This window comes from Notechis scutatus, chromosome 4, assembly GCF_049901735.1.
Source record: "Notechis scutatus isolate UNSWTSFEM ecotype Mainland chromosome 4, rNotScu1.2, whole genome shotgun sequence".
Lineage (NCBI taxonomy): Eukaryota > Metazoa > Chordata > Lepidosauria > Squamata > Elapidae > Notechis > Notechis scutatus.
In genome coordinates this window covers 77,354,940-77,370,942 of record NC_142012.1, presented here as the reverse complement: position 1 = coordinate 77,370,942, position 16,003 = coordinate 77,354,940, and the positions used below count along the sequence as shown (strand labels likewise).

At 41.8% G+C, this 16,003-nt stretch overlaps 1 protein-coding gene across 2 annotated transcripts in view; it reads right to left on the bottom strand.

Annotated features, from left to right (window-relative positions):
• The window catches only part of ADK (adenosine kinase), a 250,147-nt gene that overhangs the window by 121,314 nt on the left and 112,830 nt on the right, over window positions 1-16,003 (bottom strand). For both annotated transcript variants that reach the window (XM_026674199.2, XM_026674200.2), the window contains exons 5-6: window positions 10,843-11,015; window positions 9,171-9,279 (exon numbers count right to left, since the gene is read on the bottom strand). In XM_026674199.2, coding sequence (XP_026529984.1) covers window positions 9,171-9,279; window positions 10,843-11,015 — 282 coding nt within the window. The remainder of the gene's footprint in view (window positions 1-9,170; window positions 9,280-10,842; window positions 11,016-16,003) is intronic.

Sequence of the window (16,003 nt, the reverse complement as noted above, 5' to 3'; positions counted from 1 at the left end):
ACTCCTAACTGCCTCTGGAATATTTTCTTCAGCCTGAGATGCTCTCTGAACAAAACCAATGTTGCAGTAGAATTATTTCCAAATTTCATATTCATTACTGCACCTCTGTATGGTATGCCAACTGCAAAGATAGGACAGCGTTCCAGAGGGTGAACGTCATTGCCCAGAGGATCATGGGTTGCCCTCTCCCCTCTTTGGAAGAGCTTTATAGCTCCCGCTGCCTTAAGGAAGTTCAAAACATTCTCAAAAATCCATCTCATCCTGGGCACACACACCCCCTTTTTTTTTGAACTATTACCATCTGGCAGACGGTACAGGATAATAAAAACAAGGACAAATAGGCTGAAAAACAGCTTCTATATCCCACGGCAGTAACTCCATTGAATTTGATTGTATAGTGTAATATTAATGAAATGTCAAGGGTGTTCAATTCAATGTATAGAATGTGAAGGATGTGTGTGTGTTTATTTTCATAGTCATAATGTACACTGAAGATGGTATTTAATTTCGTTGTACGAGGTGCAGTGACAATAAATTAAACCAAACTAAACTAAACATGAAGAACTCTATGCTCTTGACTATCTTTTCCCAAACTCATTTCTTCTAAAAAATAGGACAAATTTACCTGTATCAGATATCAAATAATAAGCCTCAATCAAGAAAAGATAACCAACTCTATTGAGCTTTTGCCTCAAAATCTGAAAGCGTATTCTGACCCAACCCAACATTAGTCAGTTTTTTTTTTCCTGCAGAGGAAAAAAAACACCAGAGTGGATATATATCCATATTCATTCACCTGGCATGATTTAGTAAACAACGTTATAGAGTTCAAGCAACTGAATTATCTGAATTTCAAAACCTTCCCCGGAAGCTAAAGAACTGGCCTCTGATGAGTGTGGAATAGATTTATTTATGCTGCTCCGAAAAGATGGGCTGGATCTCCAGCCATTAAAGCCAGTCAAAATTACACACTGTGCTCTCGTCTCTCTGTCAGGTATCTGTCAAGTGCAAAATTGTACATAACCATTTTCAAAGTAATAACGATGTTTTATCATTTTAATTACAAAGCTTTGGGAGAAAAAAAAAACATTCCCTGAAGGAGGTGTGTTGGGGTGGTCTAAATTAACTGTAGCGCTATAGCCCAAGGGCAGCTGAAAAGAGAGGGAGCTACCAAATTTCATAGTAGTTAGAGCAGCTGTCTTCTTGCCCCAAGGATGCCAGGTTATTTAACAAGCAGACAGCCTGGCACTGGCCCCCTGATTAGCAACATTCGAAGATGGCTGGGTAGAATTGGCGGGAGGCTCCATTGTTCAGCATCGGATTAAACATCTGGAGGATTTTGCCATGATGTTCTTCCCAAATACTCTCTTAGAAAAAAAAAATTCCTGCAACGGGTGTCGTGTGCTACTCGATTTGACGGATAAAGCACGGAATCAAATTCCACTGTGCGGTAAAAGGGACCCTTTTCATAAAAGGGGAGAGAGAGGGAGAGGGAGGAAACTTAGGTTACAAAAAAATAATAATAGCAAAATGGGGGGGTGAGAATCCTTCTAATTTGTCTCTGAAATATTCTCAAATCAAAAGATTGCAAGGGGAGGATAGAAACTGCAGGACTGGTTTTACTGCAGCTTATTCTAAAACAAAGAATCTAGAATTTTTTTTAAAAAAGAGCTAACAATTGGGCACTTGCATCTAAAACATCTCTTTGGGAAATTTATCTATCTATCTATCTATCTATCTATCTATCTATCTATCTATCTATCTATCCATCCATTATCTATCTATCTGTCCATCATCCACTCATCTATTATCCATCCATCCGTCCATCACCTCTCTCTCTCTATCATCCATCCATCCATCATCTATCTATCCGTCCATCATCTCTCTCTCTCTACCTACCTACCTAACTCCTCATCTCCCTCATAGATATGGTAAGCTCAAATCATGCTACTCAAAGGGCAATTTCTGAAGGAGAGGGGGGAAAAAACCCTCCACACTGCATGTTCACACACCCTTATTCTTCCCTGCCTTGGGCTATCTTCTTCTTCTTCTTCTTCTTTTAATAAATAATTGCATCAACCATTATGGTCACAGCAGCAAGGTCGGTCTCTGCCAATGGCCTTTTTCCTCCTGACGTGGCATTCTTCTACTCTACCCAACCCGCCTTGAGGGAAATAAGAGTGGATGCTTTGTGCCAAAGAGCCAAAAACGTGATTGCACAGTAGGTTAATGCAAAATGGCGGTCTAGAAAAACGCATCTCTCAGTAGGGATCAGATTGCAAGTGAGCGCCTGGTGGGCCAGGAGCGTTCTGCGTTTCCACAGCCTGGGCACATGCCTGTGTTTAAAGGGGTGGGAAAGGAGCTAAGTATCTGCACTAACCTCCAATTAAAGTCAATCATAAAAACAGCCTATTTAATGAGTACAGATTTCTTTGGGTAATTATAACACCAACCACTTTTTCCCTCTTTTTAAATCTGTAATTCTGTCTTCTTGTTATTGCTTGCTTTGTCATTAATTGCCTCAGGACCTTGATTTCCTAGCAACAGACTCTGCCACCAAACATTTGGCTCCAGTTCAACATTTCCTTTGTGAAAAATCACATGGTGGTGCCTGGGCAGAGTAAAGCAGACTTTGCTCTAATCGGGCTGCCTTTTCTCGGGAGCCAAAAAAGGAAATTTAGCTGCAATTTTCAAGGCTGTAGAGATGGAAGGGGAAAAAGAAAACAAAAACCAAGAAGCATCTGGTAATTTCTCAAGACGGGATTAATAGCGCCAGTGGGCGTTTCAAGCTATGGAGGTCATTTCAACATTTGATAATAAATAAGATTCGTGAATGCAATGGGGGGTGGGGTTTGGCCTTAATTGCTTCTCTTGTTTTTTCCCCCCCTCCTGTTCCAAAGGTGTATTTTATTTTATTTTTAGTTTCCTTCTTTTCACGTTTCTTTGAAATTGTCAATTGCCCAGAGATGCTTTTGTGAACTGGGCAGCCTCATCAATCTAATACACAACAAATACATATATTTTAGAAGGATTGTTTCATGGGCTATAATGTCATAAATCCGATTAATATATGGAAAAGTAGATGGAGTTGCTTATTATCTTATTCTTAGGCACCACCACGGAGAAACAGCTTGGCAAACACGTCCACAAAGGGACCGAGGGAAAAGCCATTATCATCATCAAGGAAAGAAAATGGCCGATTTATGTTCCTCAAGACCTAAAAAGTGAGGGGAGTTGCTGTGTTGTTTTTTTTTGTGAACTCTTTGTGATTCATATATTGTTCAATTAAATTCTAAGCCATTTATCCAGCAGCAATCTCTGAATGACCTAATTACTGGAAGCTGCCTGCATCACAAAAATAAGACATCACTGGGAAAACAAAAAGGCACAACAATGCAAGAGATATTAAGCATAATTAGTTTTAGTTGATTGAGTGAGCAGACCTCAAGGGTTGTGCTGTCCCGTCATGGAAGCCTCATCCTGACCTGCCCACCCCAGAACAAGCACTAAAGAGGAAGGTGTGGAGTCATATATATATATCCCCACATTATACTGTTTTGTGTAACGCTTGCAAGCAAATTATTTGACGGATTGTAAAGGGACACTTTTAGTCATAAGCAAGAATCAACAACAGCTGTGCAAATTTTAGAACACCGGTCTGGAGGAACATTAACACTAGCTGAAGAAAACAACCTTTTTTTTTTTAATGAATTTTTTCCTCTTGGATAATCTTTCCTTTCTTTTTTCACATTTCTCACCAGCTGTTCCTGCAGACCTCAGGTAAGGCAGCCATGGTCATTAATGCAACCACACTCGCATTATTTGTTTCTATCTGTCAGAATTGCCTTCTACAATTTGAATCAGAGAATGCGTGAGTAGGAAGAATAGAACAGAATAGAACGGAACAGAATATAATTATTTATTGGCCAAGTGTGATTGGACACACAAGGAATTTGTCTTGGTGCAGAAGCTCTCAGTGTATATAAAAGAAAAGATACATTTGTCAAGAGTCAAGAATCATAAGGTGCAACACTTAATAAGAGTCATAGGGTACAATAGAATAGAATAGAAGGATATAGGAATAGAATTTAAATAGAATGGTATGGGATGGGATGGAAAGGGATATAGAAAAGAAAAGAACAGAGAATAGAATAGAATAGAACAGAACAGAATAGAATAGAATAGAATAGAATAGAACAGAACAGAATAGAATATAGAATTCTTTATTGGCCAGGTGTGACTGGACACACAAGGAATTTGGTGCAAATGCTCTCAATGTACATAAAAGAAAAGATACATTCATCAAGAGTCGAGAATCATCAGGTACAACACTTCATAATAGTCATAGGGTACAATAAGCAATCAAATCATTCTAGGAAATAGTCAATAAAAATCGTAAGGATACAAGCCTTATGAAGTTACAGTCATACAGTCACAAGTGGGAGGGGATGGGTGATAAAGAGCGACGAGAAGATTAATAGTAGTGCAGACTTTGTAATAGTTGAACAGGGTTGAGGGAATTATTTGTTTAGCAGAGTGATGGCGTTCAGGGAAAAAACTGTTTTTGTATCTAGTTGTTCTGGTGTGCAGTGTTCTATAGTGTCGTTTTGAGGGGAGGAGTTGAAACAGTTTATGTCCAGGATGTGAGAGGTCTGTAAATATTTTCACAGCCTCTTTTTGACTCGTGCACTATACAGGTCCTTGATGGAAGGGAGGTTGGCAGCCATTGTTTTTCTGCAGTTCTAATTACTCTCTGAAATCTGGGTAGTCTAATAACCCTTCTCAGTGAAGAAGTTCACCAAGACCTTCCCAACATGTCCTCACCCATCACTCCACTCTCAATGGGAACCCATCATTGCTGAAATAATTTTACGGCTTAGTAGCTCTTACCATCAAGGAAACTCTTCACAGCGTTTCAGCCTGAATCACCTTTCTTTTAATTTCAGCCTGCTAGTTGTTCTGTTTTTGGCCAGAGATGAATACCAGAGGCATTCATGGACAAGTGGGTCAAGAAAGAAGTGATATCCATGAGCACGTGTTGGAAGTTCTGCAACTTTTTTACACGTGTTGCACGCATGATACATGTAAAAAATGACAAGTGCTTCTACTGCATTCTTATGGGCACTATATGGACTTTTTGACACAAACACCCAGACTTTTGGTCTGAGCCTCTTGCATCCCACGATCTTTTTACTTATTATACAGTGATGTCTTTACAACTTAGCACTTCTCTACTTAGGTCTGCTGCTGTCCCCCAATCCTCAGTTGTAACAGGTAATATAGACCACATCTAGGGACACATCTTTGTCTTGATAACACTGTTATAAGCAGTTGTATTTTCCTGGATTTTTGAGCACTTCTCAAAAAAAAATGAAGTGAGGAAGATGAAAGAAAAGACTCTTTTATGCCTCCAGCTCCGTCACCCTCACCTCCATCTTGGAATACTCTGAAGTATTTGCTCCCTTCTAACAATGTCATTTGTCTCCTGATGGACAGAAGCCATCATTCAGTCTGATGAACTTTTTGCAATCTTTACCCCCAGGTTCCGGCTATCCACAACAGGCAAATTCTTGCGGTATCTTGTTTGGTCTAGAGCCATGATGGCGAACCTATGGCATGCATGCTGGAAGTGGCATGCAGAGCCATTTTTGCTGGCACGTGAGCCGTCGCCCAGAACAGATCCACTGCACATGCGTGCACACCTCCCGCCAGCCAGCTGATTGTCAGGTATCTGCCTTGTATGCGCGGGGGTGTGTGACGCCTATGGGGGGGGTCACGCATGCATGCGCAGAGGTGTGCAATGCAAACCAGGGATGCACATGTGTAACAGGGCGGGGGGGGCGCATGCATTGCATTATGGGTGCGCACGGGCACACATTTTTGGCACGCGACGACGAAAAGTTTAGCCATCACTGGTCTAGAGACAACGGCTCTATCCCTCACAGTATCTCCCCCACTAATAGCAATACTAACAATACTTATATGCCGCTTCACAGTGCTTCACAGCCCTCTCGAAGCGGGTTATAGAGTCAGCCTCTTGCCCCCCAATAATCTGGGTCCTCATTTTACCCACCTTGGAAGGATGGAAGGCTGAGTCAGCCTTGAGCCGGTCAGCATTGAACTGCTGGCAGTGGGCAGAGTTAGCCTGCAATACTGCATTTTAACCACTGTGCTACCACAGCTCTTCTCAATACTTTTATCTTCCTCCTCAAAAGAGAGATTTCTAGGTCGTTCTATTTGGGCGGGGGGAATCTTAGCAGAATTCTTCCAGTTCTGGGACTATTATAGAATGTATGGGATAAGGGAATTATCTCAGGTGAGCTCATTTTTCAGAGCTTCATACTAGTTTATCACCACCAAGGGCATAAACCTTGTCTTAAGTTTTTTTATTCTTTCCTGCCATAGGCCTTTAGATAATCATTCTTCTCTTTTTCTCTCTCCTTTGTGTTCTCTTTCCTGTCTCCTTTGCTCTTGAATATCCTGGGCTCTTTTTTTTTTTTTTTGGAGGTCTCATCCCAGCTACTTTCATGCAGAACATTCCACATGCTATGTATGAACTAATAAAGGAGAATATTTGTAGCTTGGGGTTGAAATGAGGGGTCCTTGGTGCTCTCTGAGCTTGTTTGTTTTCGTGCAGACGTTTCATTACCCTAAGTAGTTAATATCATCAGTGCCAGCAAGGAGTGTGGTTTGCTGTCAGCACTCCTTACTGGCACTGATGATGTTACCTAGTGAGGGTAATGAAACGTCTGCAAGAAAACAAGCAAGCTCAGAGCACACCAAGGACCCCTTATATATGGATTTGCTTTCCCCGAGAAGACTTAAAGATGGGAGGTTGGCCTACAGCAGGGCTGTCAAACTTCCAGACCCGCGGACTGGATGCGTCATGCCATGGCCACGCCCACGCCTGGTTTAGTGAAGGGGGGGAAAAGTCACGCTATGTCACATGACAACAATGTGACGCCGTGAGCTTGACACCCCTGGTCTACAGGATTGGCCTTTTCTTAAGTGACAAGCTTGATTTGCAAGAGGTAGGATTCACACGCTCTTCTGATGAGAAAATTAAAAACACCGCAAGGTACCATCATAGTGTTGTGGTTAGCTGGCAGCAGGTGCGGATGGCTGAGGAGAGCGAAGACTCAGATGAGGGGCCAGGACCATTAGGAAGTGGACTGCTGTGGGGGCTGGCAGCAGCGATGAGGAGGTTCCTGAGGAGCCTGTGTTAAGTGCGTGTGCACGAAAGATTGCTCAGGGGAAAGAACAGTTACAACAGCATGGGCGACTCGGGAGCAAGGCTGCAAGGTAATGGCCCCTCCTTCAAGAAGATAAAAGCTAGCTGTGAATCAGACTTTTTTGCAGGAAGCAAAGACATTTTGAAACTCCAGCCTCGTGGACATTGCAGTATCTTAGTTGGTATTTGAAGACTCTTGTGTCGTAAAATATTTCTAGGTAACCTTATCTGTTACTCTTGGCAGCCTCGCACAGTTTTGGTGAGGCTCGTGCTTATCAATTGTTAATTAGTTTGCAGCAGCCTTTTAACCGACGATTCATAAGAATCATTAAAAGGTTTCTGTTCCCTTTGGTTTGTGTTGGTTTTATTGGACAAGGGTTTGGGTCAGAAAACATGGCCTCCTTGTTGTCTATTCCCCCCCCCCCTCCATAGGATCTTGATACCTGCTTGTTGTTCCCCTACTAAACAAGCTGATGGGTTTGGGAAGCGTTTGGTTACAAATTTGGAACAATGACTGATGGCCTCCTTTACTGGTCCACAATAGAAAGCGTCCTCTCATATTGCATGACTGAGTGGTATGCTGGCTTGACAGCTGTGAGTGGAAAGACACTACAGAGGGTGGTTGAGCACAGCACAAAGCATCGTGGGCTGTTCCCTGATACCACCAGATGACCTCACTAGGGATCGCTGCCTTAGAAGAGTGAGGAAAATCCTCAGGCACAACTCACATTCCGGTCAGCCCTTCTTCACTCTCCTACCATCGGGTAGGAGATAGAGAAGCATTAGCCAGCCGCACCAACAGGCTGAAGAACAGTTTCTACCTGTGGGCTGTCAGACTTCCGAACAGAAAATAACTTCATGTCAACATAGTAGGATAGACTTGTGGGGCCGGCACATTGTGTAACAAGGTCACCTAGTGTAACAAGATTGGGACTGGGTTAGGGACTTCTGTCCTCACTGTGAGTTGTGTTGGGTGTGTGTGTGTGCACGAAGGGAAGCTCAGCCAATCTCATTGTACACATGTTGTATTCTGACAATAAAGGTAATAATCCATTCCAAGTTGCCTACCCTCTTGGTAAAGTTCACTGGCTGAAACTGAACTAGCTAATCGTCAGATCAGCCTCTCCCCGTTAGACCAAATATTGGGACGTAGACCTAAGCAAGAAAAACGCACAATCCACCACAATCACCTAAACACCCCCAAACCCAGATTGGCTCCACTCCCCACACTAGGATCCAAGCTCTCAATTAATAGTCTTCTTTCTAATGGGTGACCACTATTGCTGAGATTTGCTAATTATGTTGAGCAATATCTTGTTAAGGAAAAAAATATATATACAACTTGAAATTCAGAAAGGAGACTAAAGAAGTATTTACTTTGTTTTTCTCATTTCTTGAATATAAAAGTAATCTTCAAAAGTAATCATGCTGGTTTTAATTAGTTTTGAAATTTTCTGGGGGGCTATCTATTTTTGAAAAATAATTCTGCAACGTTTAATTTTTGTTTAGTTCTTCGGATGCCTTGTGGTAGAAAAGTGAATAAAAATATTCTGGACAAATATTTTCTTGCATAGCTCTATGAAAGAAGGAACATCCATTATTCTTATCCCTCTCTTATCTCTATCCAAAGCACTTTTGTCTGGATTCGAGAAAAAAAAAAGCAAGAATATTCCATACTATAGTTCAGAAACAAATACTAATGTAGGAAACAGCAGGAAAATAACAATGTATGGATTCTTCCCAAGCCAATAGGTCAACAGGCAGCTCGAACAATGAGTGCAAGAAAACATAAATATAAACCAATCAAGCAGAGTAGAACATAAACCTCAGCTTTCCCTCCTTCATTTCTAAGATTTTGGTTTGCATGAAATGTAATTTACGTGCCAAAAATTCAAGGTCTCAATGCAAGTGAACATTTTGCAACGTGAAGCCCACTTACTGCAATATAATAAACTTTAGCTTTTTCCACCAGCTTCCAGTTCTTCTCCACATCAAGATGATTTTCTTTCTTATAGCAATTAGCAGCAGCCAAGTTAGCAATCAGAGACCTAAAAAAAAAATCATTAAAGTAAGTCAGTTTTCTAATCCTCTCAAAGAGTAACCACAATTTCCCTACTACCACTTCATTATTTGACCAACAAATATATTGGATGCCACCCGAGACCATGCCACGTACTCTAAGATGCTACTTAATCTTTCTGCTCTGTGCTGCGCTCCCAATTTTTCAAATAATATTTTTTTAATTTATAATACGTACAAGCATTAGCAGGTTGAGAAGCACACTCATCCCAGTGTGGTGGTTTAATTGTTGTTTTCTCTAATAGTCCACTTGGGTGGCTGAGTGCTTCATACTGTATGGAAGTGAAATAGGATACTAAGCACCCAGTGACTGATACACTGGAGGAAAGATAAAGGGCTTTTCAGTTAAAAGTGGGGGAAGCATTAAAATATCGAAGAGCTTGACTATTTTGCTTCCAGAATAGAAGGTATATTGGGGATACAAGTGTGGGAGAATGGGGGGAAAAATCTACGAGGGTGGATTTTCCTTCCCTGTGATCTTCAAGAATCTTTTAATAGGAAGGGAAGGTTACGATGCATTTTTGCATTTCCCATCCCGCACTCATATAATTATAAAAAGGTAGCAGGGGCAGAGGGACTGATGTTGTATGATTATGACATCTATGTGAAATGATGGAAACACACAATGACACTTTGATGTCATCCTGGCTTCACCAGCAAGGCAGTGAGTCTGCCCCAAACTGGTTTTCTAACTAGAGCAGAGAAAGGAGTGGGAAAATAAGGGGAAAAAGAAGCAAAAAGAAAAAAAAGAAAAGGAATGATTCCCCCCCACCCTTTCCCTTTTATTAGACATTGGAGAATTACACTGCACAATTCTGTTGCTGGTCTTACTTGATTAACTTGCCTGTAGCAGGGGACAGAACAAAGATGACCTTGAAACAATTAAACGTGGAAGATGACAAGGAAATGCTAAAATTATAGGTTAGATTAGGAAGATTAATGCAGGCAATAAAAAAAACACCACAAAGAAAACAACCTTGCCATGTCCATTTAGTCACAAGGAGCAACGTTCTACGCAAGGCAGCTGCCTTCATTTAATGTCCTGAGGTTTATGCTTTTAAAAGAGATATTCAGAGTCTGTTCTTCCATATCCTGGTTGAAAAATTCTCCCAGCTCTTTTCATTAACGTATTGTCCTATATGTACATTTATACCGATGCAGCTTACACTAGGGGGTCTTCAAACTTGGCAACTTTAAGACTTATGGACTTCAAATCCCAGAATTCCCCATGCTGAGCTCCCCCTCAGAGCTCTCAGGTTGCCTTGATGCTAACCCTGGCTCCCACACCACCACCAACTCCTCCTCCTCCTCCTCCTCTTCATCTGATTCAGCTGCTGGAGGGGCCAGTGGCCAATAGGTCACAACAGAGATATGGAAATCTTATTTCCCCAAATGAAAATGGGGTGGTAATCACTGCCTTCATGATGAGGCCCGTAAGATTTAGTTATGACCTCTGCCACAATGCAAGCCATAATATAGGCTTCCTGTATCTTCTGCTCCTCTACTCCATGTCTCAGGAGAACATAGCCCACCTGTTATCACTGGTGATGCATGCAGCGCAGGTTCCTGTCGGTTCTTCGCTTTGTTCATAGTAGTGAGCATCTACATGAGCTTCCTCCGTTTTTCTTTTGAGGATCTCACCAAATTTATCGGTTCCGATACAGCCAAAAAAGGTTGCGGCTTTGTAGGGGAACTGGATCATCCACTGCAATTAAAGCGAGGGGAAAAATGAAACATTTGTAATTACATCTAGACGCCCGTCACACCGTAAATTGTTTTAAAGGCAAAACTATACCAAAGGATTAACACTTTTAACATCGAAGTCAACAGATGCGATCTTTAGCTTAAGTTACGTTTCGATGGCTTTAAAATTATTTAAATCTTTAGATTGTCCAAAGAAACGAAAATGGGATGTCATGTTTTAGGAAAACAGCCATACGGTTTATTACCCATCTGATATGAAACCAATAATTCTCCTAAAATTCGAATGCTCCAGGAAAACAAAACCAGCCGTTCATTTAGTTTGAAACACACCAAAATAAACAATGCTTAAATAGAAAACAACATCCATGTCATTCTAATGAAAGAAATGAAATTCGACTCAGCCAACTCATCATGGTCAACTTGCTGTGGGACAACTCACTGTGGGATAGGAGTTACACTAATATCAAAATAAATGGTGGAATAGAATAATTAAAGGATGCAAAAAGGAAGGACAAGGATGAAAGGTGAATGGCAAACGTTAAAATAATTTTTATTTATTTATTTTAAATAACAAAATTGAATTGTTAAATTGTCCCATGGCAAGTTGTCTGGCGGCGAGTTGGCCATGCTGAGTTGGCTGCGGTGAATTGGCTGTGGTGGGTTGACCCATTCCCTTGATGGAGCCCCCACCAATTCTGAAGGCAAGCCGTTCCACTGGTTAACTGTCTCTGGTTAAATCTGATAACTAATAACCAAAGTATCTTGTGTTTTAATAGAATATAAATCTGGCCAAATCTACCCAGAATTCATTATCAAAGAACGTTGAATGGTTTTTCTAATTCCTTTAAGGACTTTTGATTCAAGTGAGTGTTGAGCTGAGCATTGTCACCAGAGGTGGTTGTACATAATAATGTATTAAAGCTGTTCCAACACAATGTAGAAAGGTTTTGATTGGCAAAATAAAATCTTTTAATGTATAGTGTAATGTGTTTTTGTTTTAATAACCCATTGAGGTGGGTTTAGAGGGAAATTCATGCATCAGTTAACCAGTCTCACTCACTGTTCAGATTACACCCTTCTCCCAATATATATTTATGCTCTCAAGAAAACCCTTTTTACCATAAGAGTTCTAAGAATCCTGAATCCTTTGATTATAGCACAGATCTTAACTCTTATCTAGAGTGTTACTTAAAGATGTTTTGCAGACTTACTGCAAAGGCTTGCTAAATTGCTTTGATAAACTGATATATGGTATTTCAAGATAAGAGTACAGATAATAATATACTCTTTTTTTATAATAAACTCAACAGCTGAGCTTTTTTCTCTAATGGAAGATCTGAACAAAAACCTTTAGAGAGCATTAAAATGATCCATGTCATAAATAAAGTACTGAAAATGAGTGATATTTGAAATCTGCAATCAAAGACTCCCCCATGAAAATTATTGCTTCCTTCAAGTTTGCTGAAGCTGCCCAAGCCTCTAAAATCTTGGACAGACAGGTATCTATTAGTTGTGGCCCAGTGAAGTTGGCAGCAGAATCAGACAGTGAGGAGATTGGGGAGGAACATGGGCCAGTCCTGGAGTCTGGGGAAGACTCTGACGAGGGCTCTGCATCGGAGGCAGAGATGGGGCCAGGGCCGTCTGACAGTTATCAGCTGCCTTTGGAGTCGGAGATTGGTGGGGCAGATGAACAGCTGGAGCCTGTTCCCAGTGTGCGCATCCACAGAGCTGCCAGGAGAAAGGAACAGTTAAGGAACAAGGGTTGACTTGGGAGTGGTGTTTGCAGGAGACAATTAGTTCGTTTAATGAGTGTGAAGATTTGTTTATGACTCTCACAGACTCCTTGCCAAGTATTTCCTTGTACAGCATTGCTGGTGCTTTGGACAATAATCTGATCCCCTCTTCTTTGTGGCAGCCCCTCAAATACTGTAATACTCCTAATTCTTCTTTTCTTTAGACTACCCAATCCTGCAGCCGTTCTTCGTATGTTTTAGTCTCCAGGCCTTTTGTCTTCTGAGTTGCTCTTCTTTGAACTTTTTCCAAAGTCTTTACATCTTTTTTGCAGTATGTTGATCAAAATTGGTTGCAGTATTCCAGGTGTGGTCTTACTTTATAAAGCAGTGCTAATACTTCACATGATCTTGATTCTATGCCTGGCACTAACAGTCACTGAGCAACCGGTAGTAAGTTGAGGGCTATTGGTAGTAAGAAAATACGGCATTCTAATGGATGTTACTCCAGACTTCTGATTGATCGGAAGCCTGGATGAAAGTCTCTTAGTAGGGAAATACAATTTATTGCAGCATCCACAGAGCGAGCAAAACAGAGGTTCAGCTGCAGAAAAGAGGTCAGACGAGAGCAAGCAACTCTACAGAATTTCTGTCTGAGCCAACGGTTCATAATTATCTGACCTGTGAACAGAAGCCCAGGGTGAGAAGAAACAACCCTGCCAGCCGATGGGAGAGAAGATGGATGGGTGACTTCAAGGCTAAGGGCATGTTACTCTCCTGACTGTCAGCAGCACAGAAGACACAGGCAGGAAAACACAAGTCATGTACTTCTTGTAGGGAAGACAAAAACATTACAGCAGAGAGCGGTAAGGTAAAGGTAAAGATTCCCCTCGCACAGCCGTGCTAGTCGTTTCTGGCTCTATGGGGTGGTGCTCATCTCCGTTACAAATCCGAAGAGCCGGCGCTGTCCGAAGACGTCTCCGTGGTCATGTGGCCGGCATGACTAAACGCCAAAGACACACGGGACACTGTTCCCTTCCCACCAAAGGGGTCCCTATTTTTCTACTTGCATTTTTTACGTGCTTTCAGACTGCTAGGTTGGAAGAAGCTGGGACACGTAACGGGACCTCACTCCATGACGCAGCACTGGGGATTCGAACCACTGAACTGCCGACTTTTCTGATCAACAAGCTTAGCGTCTTAGCCACTGAGCCACAGCGTCCCTTTTAGAGCAGCCATACGTCTCTTTATCTCTTCATATGGGAGAATGGACAACACTTGGACAGACTGGACCCCAGGAAACAGGTCCTCCCAAAGGCAAGAAACAACTGAAGGAGTCCAGAGATTCAGAAGACCTTTTTGCACAGCTTGAATTAGGTAACAACAGCTTTCAGTCCCAGGCAAAACAAAAAACAAAACCAGCAATTAATCACACTGAAGGGTCCTGGGTGCTCTCTGAGCTCGGTTGTTTTCTTGCAGACATTTCATTACCCCAAACCAGGTAACATTTATTAGTCTGGTGATGTTACCTACCGTGTTTCTCATATAATAAGGCCGGGTCTTTTTTTTTTTTTTTGAGCCCCGAAAAAATGGCTAGGCCGTCTTTTCGGGGGTGACTTAATTCCCCCCCTTGCATCTTTGGGTGGGTGGGCAGCGATGGCTTGGATGTTGACCTCGGCGTTGGTGGGGCACTTCATATTGGGGTCAACGCAGGCAGCACCATATCCGGGTATGCAACAAAAGTACTTCCTAACGGCAAGCCCCCCCACCATTCCCCCCCATTTCGCATGTTTTAATATAGGCCTTAATTTGGGGGGAGGGGCTTAATTTCATTTCATGCCTATAAAACATGCTGGGACTTCCTCTTGGGGGAGGCCGTATTGTTGGAGAAACAGGGTAGTTCGGGGAACAAAACTCCTGCAAGAAAATTGCCATGCCGAGAAAGCACCAAGGACCCCTCATTTCAACCCCGAGCTGCAATCATTCTCCTTTCTCAGTACCAATGAGCAGGATTTGCAGCATCTAAATAAATCCTATGATTGGCCAAAACAGGGGCTGGTATGAGACTTGGTTTTGGGGAGAAATGATCTGTATTTTCCAGATCAAGGCACTTCTATGTGATGGGCTCCATCTCCCAAAGACTGGGAAGGATGGATGAAACACGCTCAACCTCATTTACCAGAGCTTAAAAAGAGAAAGGTTTTCCCAGTTGCAATGTAGGGCTGTGAAAGTTGGACCACAAGGAAGGCTGAGCGCCAAAGAATGGAGGCCTTTGAACTCTGGTGCTGGAGGAGACTCCTGCGAGTCCTTTGGACTGCAAGGTGACCAAACTGGTCAGTCCCAAAGGAGATCAACCCTGACTGCTCTTTAGAAGGCCAGATCTTGAAGATGAAACTCAAAGACTTTGGCTACCTCATGAGAAGGAAGGACTCCCTGGAGAAGAGCCTAAAGATTGAGGGCAATAGAAGAAGAAGGGGACGGCAGAGAATGAGGTGGCTGGATGGAGTCACTGAAGCAGTCGACGTGCGCTTAAATGGACTCCAGAAGATGGTAGAGGACAGGAAGACCTGGAGGAATGTTGTCCATGGATTGGATACAACTTCGCGACTAACAACAACAACAACCTTAAAGAGAACCCCAATATAGGTTCTGGAAACAAATGCAGAACTAACCATCTCTGGGCACTATATAAGAAAGATTTTTTTTAAAAAAATAAAGATGATAAAGAACTGGGCAGAACAGCTAATTCTCTAAAAGGCAGAAACGAAATTCTTAATGATCTTGATAGGTTAGAGAAATGAACTAACATAGCAGAATTAAATTTGGACAAGATTATTTTAAAACACGGGTATAAGATAGAGGATCCCTGGTTTAGCCACTGTATTTTGTGAAAATTATCTTGGGATGGCACTTGATCCATAACAAATATTTGGCAAAATGTGACAGAGTTTCAAAACTGGCAAAATGACTTTCTGACCCAACTACTGGACAAAGAACAGAAGACAAGTTATAGAACAGCAGGTTCTAGATGAGTGGGAGGAAAAAAATCTTCTAATAGTAAGAGCAGTGGAACCAAAGAGTTTAGACTTCCCTCTTCATTGGATGGATCCAGGCAGAAACTAGAAAGTATCTGGGATACTTCAATTCAGATTTCTGGACTCAACAAACTGTGGACTCCTCTGAGCACTAAGACTTTATGAATCCTTGTTTCCTTAAACTAAGACAGTTGAGAATCCATACATTTATTTTATATTATTTT